At 44.9% G+C, this 10,958-nt stretch overlaps 1 protein-coding gene across 3 annotated transcripts in view; it reads right to left on the bottom strand.

Moving 5' to 3' along the window:
• Positions 1-280: 280 nt before the first annotated feature.
• Positions 281-10,958, bottom strand: part of RNF8 (ring finger protein 8) — a 33,302-nt gene continuing 22,624 nt past the window's right edge. For 2 of the 3 annotated variants that reach the window (XM_060615375.2, XM_060615374.2), the window contains 3 exons: positions 10,302-10,409; positions 8,166-8,370; positions 281-999 (listed from right to left, as the gene is read on the bottom strand). In XM_060615375.2, the coding sequence (XP_060471358.1) occupies positions 983-999; positions 8,166-8,370; positions 10,302-10,409 (330 nt within the window). In that variant the 3' untranslated portion in view covers positions 281-982. The remainder of the gene's footprint in view (positions 1,000-8,165; positions 8,371-10,301; positions 10,410-10,958) is intronic. The other variant, XM_060615376.3, reaches the window with a different exon arrangement.

Raw genomic sequence — 10,958 nt, 5'->3', positions numbered from 1 at the left:
TAAATAAATAAAATAATACCACGTTCTCATAAAACCATTGCCCTTGTTTTCTGACACCGGGTAAAACAGATTTGGGAAGTGCCTGGCTGGCTCAGTTGGTGGAACATGTCATTCTTGAACTCAGGGTCATAAGTTTGAGCCCCATGTTGGGTGTGGGGTTTACTTAAAAAATATATATAATAATAATAATTAATAAATAAAATAGTTTGGAAACCACTTCTAAACCTCAGCTGAAAGAGGAAACCAACCCTGTCTCAAAACCAGGTAAACAGTGACCCACCTCTGGAATGAAAAGGAAAAACAACAGTCAGGGCCTTAACAGAGCCCGTCTGCGATGGTCATGATCTTGGGCTTGGCTTCTTATGCTGACATTCACTTGAGTCTATCATCTGATACAGTCACTTTCTTGGTTGCAATTTATGAGCTGCCAGTGTTTACTTGTGAGACTGTGTGGGAGCTGGAAGGGAAGAAGATAAATACACCAAAGCCCAGCTGCACAACTGATAGGCTTTACATTTTATTTCCAGGAAATGACATCTTGTTTTCACAAAGAGGTATGCCATCTTCTCCAAGAGAAGCTGTCTTAGCTTTTAGGGGCAGCCGTAAGGGTACACCCAACCTGTCCAAAACAAATGTCGACAGAGGTGCTTCTGAGGTACCAAAACAGTAACAACAACAATAAATTTAAAAAGCAGAACAGAAATACATAACCCATTCAACGCGCAGTGAAGCCGAGTCTATTGAGTACCCTGAAGCAGTCAGTGCGGTGAGGACCAGTGGCTCTTCAGACAATGGTGGCCGCAAGGCTGGCCGACATGGAGGCTCAGGAGGACTTCCTAACTCAGTCTCTGTCCCACGTGGCTCCATCCCATGCTCTATCTCAGAGCGGCCCAAGACCTGTCCACAGAGAATCCTCTAGACCATCCCAAGCTCCAAGCTCCCACTGCCTGGCAGTCCTTCAAATGCCTCTGGAGCATGGTCTTCAGGACAGTCTCTTTGCTTTGAAGAGAAAGAAAAGAGAATTAAAGGAGGAGCCTGCATTTCCCTGGCCTGGTCTCCCTGCTGCCATGCTCCACCTCTTCCCCACACAGTGAACCAAGAAAACAGACCTCAGAGTACATCACTCTGTTCAGAGCCTGATCCTCATTCGTCCCAAGAGTAAGAGTTCAAGTCCCATTCCTTCCAAAGGCCCCTGAGGTCCTACAAAATCTGTGCTGCTCCACCTCCTAGTCCTCCCCCATCACACGCTCCATTCCAGCCACACCGACAGCTTCGCTGCCCCTCCACCTCCCCAAGTGCACTCCCCACATGCCACTCTTCCCCATGTGGCAACACGGCTGCTGCCTTCAGGGCTTTACTCTAGTACTGCCTTATTGGTGATGCCTTCCTAGGCTACCTTATCAAAAATGGCAATGCTCTTCCCATCACTCCCTGATCCCTTGCTTTGTTTTTCTCCATAGCACTAATCACATCACACTTATTAGATTTTCACTTCTCTATTTCTGGAACCTAGAGCAGCTTGGCACAAAGCTGGCCCTCAATGAACATGTGTTGGAGAATGAAGGAATTATATACACAGCACTAGGCAGGGAGAGGTGGGGACAGTGGGGGTGGGAGGGACAATTTACTGCTATTTACTGTTTCTGCTTCCTCAATTCGGGGAAGCAGGGATCCTGGCCTAAGGACACAACAAAGCCACCAAGGAGACTGTCCCCTTCCCTGAGTCTGAGGTCCTAAAGACTTGGTAGGAGGACTGAAAGGATTGTAAAAGTTCCTTTTCTCCACTTGTGGGCAGCCTTAGAGAGCTGAGAGAGCCAAGCAAGACTCTCTTGCATGCAGCTAATGGCCTCACCTAGTAGCTCACAGAAAAATACAGAAGCCACAAAAAAGAAATTCTCTCAAGCAAATTTCCTTGCCCACCCTCCCACATGAAGCCCTTCTCTCTAGAAGACAGGATGCACCCTTTCACTTAAAAAAAACTTTTTTTAATGTTTTATTTATTTTTGAGAGAGAAAGAGCGCAAGCAGGGGGTGGGGGCCGAGAGACGGACACAGAATCCGAAGCAGGCTCCAGGCTTCAAGCTGTCAGCACAGAGACCAACATGGGGCTCAAACCCATGAACCGTGAGATCATGACCTGAGCCAAAGTTGGAAGCTTAACAGACCGAGCCACCCAGGCACCCTCCCACTTTTAAAGACTAATCCCCCCATCTGTGCTCTGCATTCCCTACCCTGCCTTCCAAAGAATCTGGCCCTACCCACCATCCCAGGTTCCCAGCATCTCCTTCACAGGCTCAGCAACTGAACACCACACAGAGCTCTCATTTCTTTAAAACAAAACAAAACAAAACAAAACAAAACAAAACAAAACAAAACCTTCCTCCTCCAACTACAGCCTTCTCTTCATGCTGTCCCTATGGTCTTAGTCGTAGCCAAATTTCTTAGAAGACCTGGTCTATCTTACTTTTCTGTTTTCTCTACTCCTTAATCTCACATTCATTCTCCAATTCACTGAAAACTAGCTCTGACCCCACCATTCCTCAAACTTGTACTAAATAAAGTCATCAATGTCCTACATTCCTGCTGCATCCAAAGGGCAATTTTTCATCCTTATGCCTGCTCACTTTTAGCCTCAGCACCTAGCACTTAGTAGAAACTAAGAAGGAAGGGCCGAGAAGAAAGGAAGCAAGGAAGAGATGTTTTTTGGGGGTTGGTTCTGGTTCAGGTTTCATGAGACAAAGGTAAAAGAGGTCCAAACTCTCCAGAGTAGGAAAGCAGAAAGCAGTTAAAGCAGAAGCCCTAGCCAGGAATAGGACATGACAGGTCTTATCAGATTTTTTTCTTTTTTTTAATGTTTATTATTTTTGAGAGAGAGAGTGAGGAAGGGGCAGTGTGAGAGATGGGGACAGAGGATTGGAAGCAGGCTCTGTGCTGACAGCAGACAGTCTGGTGCAGGGCTCAAACTCAAGAATCATGAGATCATAACCTGAGTCGAAGTTGGACGCTTAGCCAGCTGAGTCACCCAGGTGTCCCTGGTCTTATCAGATTTCTTAAGAATGCAGTAGTAGGCAGTTGGGCAACATATATATCCAGCTAGTGCAGAGAAGCTTCAATGGTGATATACCTGATTCTATGATATTCTATGGGAGCGGGAGGAAGAGGCATATTCAGTGACCCCAGTCACTCTCCAAGATCAGTTCACTGAAATCTAAACATGTTCTGTGTTTGGGGCTCCTGGGTAGCTCAGTCAGCTGGGGCTGACTGACTCTTGGTCTCAGCTCAGGTCTTGATCTCAGGTCTTGATCTCAGGTCATGAGTTCAAGCCTCATGTTGGGCTCTGCGCTGGGTGTGAAGCCTACTTAAAAACCAACCAACCAACCAACCAACCAACACGCTCTGTGTTCATCTAGAGTTAAGTGTAGGAACCAAGAAACGCTAAAGGAAAATCTGTTTTGGTTAATGACACTACTCTGTATTTACACAGGTGGTCTATAATAAGAAGTCCCTGAAAGTATTTCTATATAAAGCAAATCATTAAGTTACATGTTCACGGGGAGGGAAGATCCATTTTTTCAGAAAACCAAAATAACTCTATTTTATCATTAAGAAGACACAAAAGCCCAGGAGAAACTTCTGTTGAGGAAAACAGCAATGAATGATCTAAAGTACCTCCTGCTACACCCCTAGAGATGGCCAGAGCTGCTCAATACTTACTTCTTTTGATGCTATAGCGTGTGCTCATGTTCTTCCTCCAGACCCTTTTCCCCAGGTGGACAAGCGCTGGCCAGTAAGCATGTCAGGGGCTCACCAGAGTTCCTAACTCAGTGGGCAGGTAGTCAAGGTCTCTTTGCTCTGGTATGGTATGGTTCCCTCAAACCAGTCGTCTATACATTTGGGGTACAGTGAAGGATTTTTAATTGCTTCCGGGAAGGCCACTCTCCTAAACTTTCCCAAGGTTCCTACAGTAAGGTGCTTTTGGTGAAGGGGAGAAGACACTCCATGACAGAGCACTAACGTCAGCAACAGGCTTTTGACCTCTAGAGGGAAGGACACTCAGAAGTCTAAAGGACCATATAGTCAGCAAAAAATCTGAGGTTCTAGGACTTCATGGGCTGCTATTCCACATATTCCAATGAATCCCATAGCTGACTTCTACTAAGATCACATTCCCTTCCCCAACTGGGCGGACAGTTCCTGTGCTGCCCTTGTTGTTTCCAACTACGCATTCAGAGATGCCAATAAGGGTGATGGGGGAGACACCCATCAAAGGACAAGGAGAGGAAAGACAACAGACAAAAGAAGGGAAGGAAAGAAAAATAAGGGGCAAAAACGGGGGGTGGTGATGGAGAAATAAGAAAAAAGCTTCTAGTAATAATTCTGATTTTGTATCCCATGACAATTTTGCAAAGGGAGAATTTTTAAAAGTCAAAAATTTTAAGAGTTCAGTGTTACACACTATTTGAGTGCATGCATGTGGACACCCCACCCCATGCCAACCTTGTTGAGAGCCGTTTCCCCTAGACAAACTGTTGTAAAGCCAGCCAGGCATGCTGACTACATGCACACGAGTCTCTAGTGGCAGGACTGGGTGGATTAAAAGTACTTGCTAACAAGTATTCTCTCTGGATGAGGTCAACTTGCCAGACACTGTTACTGCCATTCCCACATACTCCTGTATAAGGCTTTTCAGCAACGGGTGATGGGCAATATCAAGGAAAGCGTTCCAAATGGGCAGGCAGATACTGTCTTAAGCAGCTGCCAGTTTCTCCTGTCCTGGGTCTGGATCACCCTCCTCATAGCCTACGGGAAATTGGCAAGAGCCACAGGCCAAGTGGTATGACCTGAGTCTATCTTCCTAGAGACCCTTAACCTCTGGAGGGGCCTCTGTCTCACAGATTCAGGAAAGCTGTGGCCTATACACCTTTCTCCCCACCTCAACATACCTGAAGGCCATGGCGCACTCCCACCAGTAGCCTTGGTTCAATACAACAGCATCAAGGGAGTCAGGGAATTGTAGTCTGAAAAAGCCCCTAGACTGAAAATCACTATTTTAAAGGACCAACAAGATTTTATTTCTAGATAATTTGGTTTCTTCTTTTCTGAGCACAACCCAAAGAAACTGCAAGGGAAAGCTAAAAGTGAGAATGTTAACACTCTGTCAACCAACATTTAACGAGAACAGAACAAATGGAGGAAGGGGAGGAGCCGACAGAAGACTCTGCTCTAGCTCCTCACCAGCTCCAGAGGGAGATCCTCCATAGGGAATGTCAAAAAAATGTCTTCCTTTCAGAAAATCTCATGTCAATATCCCAGAGAGCCACAATTACTCACGTGACAAGCACTTACTAGATGTTTGTTATCTGCCCCAGCTTCAGAGCATCCTTTCTCTAACAGAGGATCAAGTATCCTAATACTCTCCTCATGTCCTCTGTATAATCTGGCCTCACAGAGTTTACAAGGATCAATGGCTCATCAGTCATGAGGCATCACTTCTCCCATGGGGATATGGAACTAGAAGACAACAAGCAGCCAGGGAGGCCTGGAGTGGGGCTGCCTTGGTGGAATCAGCATACTACGCTGCCGCAAGACAGACAGGTTTCCCTCCCTGAATTTGTGATAAGAGCAACCCTTGTCCAGGAGAAAAATAGCCCTACCACAGTGTCAGAACTCTGACAATTATAGGCTTGCCAATCCTGGTTCCCAGATCCTTAGTTTGGTCCTTTTCAAAATTCCCATGCACTGGAGATTAAAGCAGTTTTCAGTTGGTAAGGAAGGTTGGTATTTGAACTAAGAATTTCCTCTAACCCCTACACTGCAGACCAGTGAAGCCACTGATGGCTCTGGCACATATTTCCCTAAATCGGGACTCAGAGCCTTCTGTCGGTCTCTGGAGAAAACCTCAAAGCTGCACTCCCTGTGGAAACGGAGCCTAGTGCCATCGAGTGCAACAGGGAGGCTGCTTCAGTTTACTGTGTAGGCTCCTAGGTTTACCAAAAAGGCAGACAGGCACCCTCTTTAGCCTTTGGAGGGAAAAGGAGGGTGTGATATAACTTAATGTGCAGAATTAACTCTGTGTGAGGGGAGCCAGAGGTGAGCTTAGGACATAGGGCTCTTCTTTCCCTTTCTAGTACTACATGAAGACATCTACTGTGCTTGCACTTGTGAGAAGAAACCCAATCACTGGTTTGGGGGAAGAAAGTACATGGGTGTCCCCACCCTGACACAGACCCAAGCCAAAGGCTGACCTTGGTTAAATCTGGGTCCCAGGTCACTGCTCCTCTCAGAAAGGGAAGAAAAAAGAAAACTGAAGGCATCTACAACGCCTCGGCAGACACTTCCTAGGTCTTGGCTGTCCTCATGCTGCTCCAGCACCATGTAGCTATTCTGTCATGTATGGGCCACCAGGGGGGCACTGCTATGAACATGTCACTGCTTCTCATGCCTGTGCTTTGTGCTGAAGCCTCTGTTTGGAAAGCTACAGCCCTGGGAACCTCTAAGACTCAGTTCAAGTGACACTACTTCCATGCGGCTGTCTACTGTACCTCTACCTGCCCAGACCAAACTGTCTGCACCTCTGCAGTGTCCTAGCACCCTCGTGGGGAAATTGTCACACTACCGACCTGCCTTTCTACCTCCTCCATAGACTGAGTGCTGTGAGAACTGAGACGATGCCTTATGTATCTCTTTATCTTGGTTCCTGTAAAAGTTGATGAAGTAAAAAGTGAGGAGAAGAACAACAGGACTCTGCCAGAATCAAGTGGCTCCTGGGAGGTAAAAGATCTATGAGAGCTCAGACTGGCCACAAAATCTATTAGCACACAGCTGTCAGAACAGTGGAAAACATCCTGGTTCCAAAGAACCACCTGAGGGCTGTCCCACTCTCCCACAGGTCACAAAGCCTTCCTTCGGCAGAACAGGCTCAAGCATACTTCCTGCTCAGCACCCGCTTTGCCTGGCTCTGCAACAGGCTTGCTGCCTCCACTCTGGCTGACCAGCTGAGGTCCAGTTTCACACCACAGCTGCTTGCACATCAGCATCAGATTCCTGGCCCTACTCAAGGTGGCTGACATCTGTTGAAGGGCTAGAAGAAAAGAAAGCAGTGGACAGAAGATCCTACTCTTAGCAGCGTAGCTGTTAGGCCTTCTGTTCCTCTGGACTTAGAGAAAGGTTTATCCAAAGACACATATGAATATGGGTTATCAATGGCCAGGTGGTGGGAAGCACGTGTAAAGGCAGTGAGCTTCTTGGTTGTCTTCTCTGCTCAGCCTTTTTGTGCAGCCAACTGACTTCATGGCACTTTGGCTCTGGTGACTTCCCAGAAGGTAGTGCTGTGCTGGATTCTTAGAGGTACTGAACATGATAACCAGATCCACCCTGCTTCTATGCACTGTCGTCCCTGGCCAATAACCAACCAGTCCTTCCTCCTATCCATTGGTTTCCTTGTGCCCGGCCTCAGGACACATCTTTTGCCACAAGGATATTCGAGTCTCAAGCGGAGAGGCTCTATAACCCTCAACACAGCAAGCTCCAAGCATGAGGAGATCACTCGTTTGAATGAACAGATATTCACCAAGGAAGAATGGTTCATTAGGGGAACTCACCCACCCCCACTTCCCCAATCTCTTTATCCCAATTCTTTCCAACTAGGAGACTAGTTGGTAAACATATTAGGATCCCCAAAGATTAAATTTATCTCTCTAGTTTAACATTATGTCCACTTTGTGTAATTAAGCTGTGACTTATTATAAAACCTGTATGTGTTTTCTTCAAGCATTCTCCAATTTGTGAATCTCTGTTTACCTCCTATTTATAACTGATAGTGTACCCAACCCAAGGTTTTTCCAACACTTGGACAGCAATTGAACTGTCTTGAACAACAGCACCATCTAGTTATCAGCACAACAAACCATCTGACCTTGTGTTTTCTACGCACATCCATATACTTAAGCCTCCCCCTTCCCCACTGCTCAAATACATGCACCCATTCTCCCTCAACTCTTAATCACATACTCATTACCTTTAACTCTCTTTATTTTTTCCCATTTCTCCCTCCTCTTCTTTGGCCTAAGAATCATTTATCTGACTCTCTTCCCCAGCCAAAAAAATCTGCTTAAGTTTGTAAGTCTTTTGTTGAGGGGACTCACCTTCTTGTTCACACTGACTCACCTTTTCGTTCCCTAATGAGGACAATTCGTCGTTCTTTCACTTCTGAGCTCAGATTATCTACCATCTTATTAATGCAATTGTCCAGAACCAGGGAGTGGGTTTGGGATTTGATGTCCTTCCGACAAATGGGACATTCTACCTTTCGCTTCATCCATTCACTGATACAGTAGGAGCAGAAACTGTGGGCACAGTTCAAGGTGACAGCCTACAATGGGAATGTGAACACACATAACAGAACCGTCATGCTTACTTTCCCAGGGCAGTTGTGATCTCAATGCTAAGACAGGAGTTCATTCCCAAGGCCAAATGGAAATTTAACAATAATCCCATCTACAGGGCTTATGGAGGGTATCAGAGTCATTCCTGGGGATGAGAAATTTTAAGGTTTAAGTTAGATGATTCATTTTCTTTCTCAAAGGTAAGTTCGTAGACACAGGCTGATTTGTCTATCTCGTTCCACCAATTCAGATGACACTGTCAACGCAGATTAGCTACCCTGCAAACAAATGCCACTGGACACAAGTAGGACTAGGAAGCGAGTGAATGTACAAATACACCACTAATTCCCTCATGGAAAATAAATATATATCCTGCTGATGGTGAATCAGAACTTCAATTTTAATATACGAAAGGAAGCACATTCTAAATACTCAGTACATAGAATGGTAGGAGGCATATCTCTACTCAAAAGAAACTTAAAAAAGTAAAATATATGTAAAAAATGACTAAAAAGTCTGGGGAGAAAGGAACCAAGATAATAGAAAAAATGTAATGGGTTCACTGACAGTGACTGAACTCTTAAGTAAATAAACCTGTCAGAAGAGGGAAAGCAGAAGGAGTAATTCCAATGGTCAGATTTCTTCTAGGGTCCTTTTCACTTCTAAAAATATAAACCATCCTCTTCAATAGTCTTGTTTAGGTACATCTCCTAAGATACAAGTTTTTCTGAGGCTCAAAAGTCTTCATTCCTGCTTTTAGGATGGCAGCGGAAAATAACAGAAATTATGCAGTTTTCAAATGCCAAGTTGAGCACAGAAAGCCAACTAGGAGATATTTTGTTAACTGTATGAGATAAAGCCTCACAAATAGGACTAAAAACCTGTCTGATTAAAGTAAAACCTCTTTCCAATGCTGACTTTAAGAGGTGACCGTAGAAAAAGTCAGGCAGTGTGCTGTAAACAAAGCACAGGTCAGGTTGTCTCTTAGATGTCTGTGCAGATGCCCTAGGTTGGCTAACTCATCTCCAATCCCAACCCCCCTTTCCTTGCTTTCCTCTAGCAGAATCCTGTCAAAGCAACACGGAGTTTCTCCAAACTAGGGAATCAAATGACTAGAAACTATGGAGGGAAATTATGACCTGAAGTCAAATTGGATCCAGAGCAAAAGAAACAGATCTGCTTGAGAGGGATTTCTCAGGAGGCTAATAGACTCAACCTCCCAAAAGACTACCAGAAAGAAGGAACGAGTGTGTGCATGCATTTTCCTTTTTAACGAAACCCGAAAAGCACAGTCATTTAACAAAACTTGAGTTTAAGATCAGTGTAAGATGAACTAGCCACAAATGGTAGAATTTGTGAAAAATAAGGTCTATGCAAAAATATGACAGGATAACAAATGGTAACCTAGGAGATGTTTCATTTTCATAGGGAGCCTCAGAGTCCCTGAAATATGTTCCACTTGGCTGCTGAATTCCCCAAGTGACCACACATCAGTGACATTTACCACCCTGTTAAAGGCTGCACTATACGCCCACTCTCAGAACTGCGTCCATTCAGAGTAAAGAAAGAGAAGCTTTAGTGAGCAGCTTTACCGATACTTCAAAAATCTAATGCCATGTGGCCCTATTTTCTCTGAACAGCGAAGAAATAAAGGCTTCACTGCAGCTAAAAATAGTGATTGTACCAAATAAACACTCAACACCACATGAAATAAGAAAAAGGATCAGTGAAGGTAAAGATGACTACAAAAACAAATGAGACATGGCCATCTCTAGAGGTCACTTTGAAGTCAAATAACTACAACAGGTTCCTAGAATAAAAATCTCTTCAGAATGTTTCCCTATAACAGAACTGGCGTAGCCAAGGCTCCATTGAGGGTTGAGAGATCAAGAAGACATAAGCCACTGCTGATAATTACCTCAATGAAGTATTCTGAGCAAATAATACATTGGAGCTCATTTTCCAGCACATCATTCACGTGGCTAAGAACTTCCTCCTTCTGTGCTTGCACCTTCTCCTTCTCCTCCTGCAAAGACACATAACCCCACCTGTCATGTGGATGACCCAACAAGAATGCAAAACAGGACAGGGAACAGGGTTAATTGTCTGAAATAGGATTCAAGATTCTAAATTAAAAATTCAACCTGGCACAGTGTCTTGAGAATAAAAACCCTTTCTCTAAGGGTGACCGTTCCTCAGAACGGCTTTCTAATATAGGGCATGGTCTTCCTTTCTTTCCTCTCTCCACTTTTTCTGTATTTGCTCCGTAGCTTCTGTCTCCTTTCCCAGAGCTCACCAAATGAGAAAAACTGAAGGCAGCGTACTAACCCCAGCAGCCACCCAAAACCAGAATGAGGCATTAAGTATCCTATAACTAACAGCAGTTTAGAGGTGATATAAAATCATCCCAAACAACCAAGGACTCACTAGACATGAAAGAAAACAATCCATAGGGGCAGGAAGCCTGAATTAGTTTATAAGGTCCCCTGTGTTCCTTGCAGCTGCCTCTTCTATAAAATAAGGATAATACTTATACTCCCTGGAGACGGGAGGCTGAGAGATGGCCTCCTCAAGT

The sequence above is a fragment of the Panthera onca genome, chromosome B2 (assembly GCF_046562875.1).
Source record: "Panthera onca isolate mPanOnc1 chromosome B2, mPanOnc1 haplotype 2, whole genome shotgun sequence".
Taxonomy (NCBI): domain Eukaryota; kingdom Metazoa; phylum Chordata; class Mammalia; order Carnivora; family Felidae; genus Panthera; species Panthera onca.
This window is presented reverse-complemented; position numbering and strand designations above follow the sequence as displayed.